This window comes from Priapulus caudatus, unplaced genomic scaffold, assembly GCF_000485595.1.
Source record: "Priapulus caudatus unplaced genomic scaffold, Priapulus_caudatus-5.0.1 Scaffold1961, whole genome shotgun sequence".
Taxonomy (NCBI): Eukaryota; Metazoa; Priapulida; class Priapulimorpha; order Priapulimorphida; family Priapulidae; genus Priapulus; species Priapulus caudatus.
In genome coordinates, this window is record NW_014579022.1 from 1,153 (window position 1) to 3,040 (window position 1,888).

At 49.2% G+C, this 1,888-nt stretch overlaps 1 protein-coding gene across 1 annotated transcript; it reads left to right on the forward strand.

The window, feature by feature from the left end:
- Positions 1-593: 593 nt before the first annotated feature.
- LOC106817980 (monocarboxylate transporter 4-like) lies at positions 594-1,388 on the forward strand. The gene has a single exon (XM_014822684.1). The coding sequence runs from the start codon at positions 606-608 to the stop codon at positions 1,386-1,388; it is 783 nt and encodes a 260-aa protein (XP_014678170.1). The 5' UTR covers positions 594-605.
- The last annotated feature ends 500 nt before the right edge of the window (positions 1,389-1,888 follow it).

Genomic DNA, 1,888 nt, shown 5'->3' on the forward strand with positions numbered 1-1,888 from the left:
TCCTGAATTCGAAATAAGTTTCCTGAATTCCATCTCTGCAACGCTAATGCTTTCTTGTCTTACTGCATTAGGCCGTATGCACAGATCAACACGTTGAGATCCGCTGGTGCAGCATAACTGATAGCACCACTGCGCAGCTGTCCGCCAGCATCTCCTCCTGTCGTCCCTACAGCCGATAGCCATACTCTCTGCAGTCGGCTGACACAGGAACGCTGTTCAAGGTAGTTTACAATATATAGCATGTCACAGATATTTTGACTAATAATAAACGTCAGGTCAGCCGTGCAGAACACACAGACGCGCACCGTACCACACGCCGCAGCGCCACACGTCCACGTACCGCACGCGCGCAGGAGATTATAAATGTGAATAGTCAGTCCACGTATACTGTCCTGTGTCGCCGTGTATTTCCGTGAAGCAGCTCTTACTTTCGTTCATCTGTTTATTCAGAAAAGATTATGGTACACGCATTTTTCGTGCATACGTAGCGTTGTGTGTATGAACGCGGATATGCTATGGACACTTGAGCCAGTGTAGCTAAAGTACTGATGCAGTAATTCTCTCACTATTGAAGTGCATGGTTTCTTGCAGGCATTGGAAGAGGAATGATTTACACACCTTCCGTTGTCATTAACGGACTTTATTTCGACAAGAAGCGTTCTCTGGCGAATGGACTGGGAGCAACAGCCGGAGCCGTGGGTGCGTTAATTGGACCCATGCTGTGTGTGAAGCTAATCGAGCTTTATACCTGGCAAGGTACGATGATCAGTTTGGCTGGCATTTACCTACAGAGCGTAGCAGCTGGCGCCCTCTTCCGGGAAATACCGCAATCGTCAAAGGACGCGCTGGCCGAGCGCCGCGGCGAGGGCGGCCGTCTCATGATGCCGCTTACGGACACGAAGAAGTTCGTACTTCACTGCCTGAATTATCTACTGAACTCGTTCAGTGTGAACGTGCTCGTGACGTTCGGTGTGTTGTACGGCGTCCGGCAGGGCTTGAGTCTCTCGCAGGCTGCTCTCATGATCACAGTTCTCAACATCTGCAACGTCGTGCTGCAATTCGTCGTGTCGTCGCTCGCCGACCGCTCGTGGTTCTTCCGTCGCATCGTCTTCGTCGTCGCGACCATCATCCTCGGCGTCACCTACTTCTTGTTCCTGCTCGCACGCGAACCGTGGTCGTTCACGATCTGCTGTGTGCTGTACGGGTGCGCCTACGGCGCTAGAGCGAGCCTGGAAACGACGATGCTGGTGGATTTGTTCGGCATACAGAATCTACCGATGGTCCAGGCGTTCTACCATTTTTCCTATGGTCTAGGAGGTCTCGTCGGACCTCTTGCAGCAGGTGAGTGCTCGCGTACGATTTGGCTCGCCAGATGTGTGTTGTCATGACAGATTTACTAATGTGTTGTTGCAGTACAGGTGTGAAGTGACATGCGCATGGAGTCGTTGACAGACCTATTTCTACGGTTATTTAGTTTACTACTAGTTCTAGTGTTTAGGCTCCTGTTCATCGTGTTTAGTCTGGTGTCCGTTCATCCAACTGATGCGTGATATGTGATATATCATTCCTATATAGACCTTATCCCTTTGCCTTCATTCCATGATAAATGGTTCACCTAGCTGCACTCCTTCGAGTAATCTCCATCCGTAACAAGTCAATTTCCGAACCAGTTCAAGTTTATTAACCTCTGCCAAATCACAAAGCATGACTTTTCTTTTACACGAACATTACTGTCCCTATCACGCCCGCCGCTCACTTGATCTTCAGTGTCTTGATCCATGCATTAATTAAATTTATATTGAAGTGAAGCGAATTCGCCCGAAGGTCCGTTCACGCGGCAACATGTGTACACTACGCTACGATTTTCTATCTCGTAATTTACGATTTG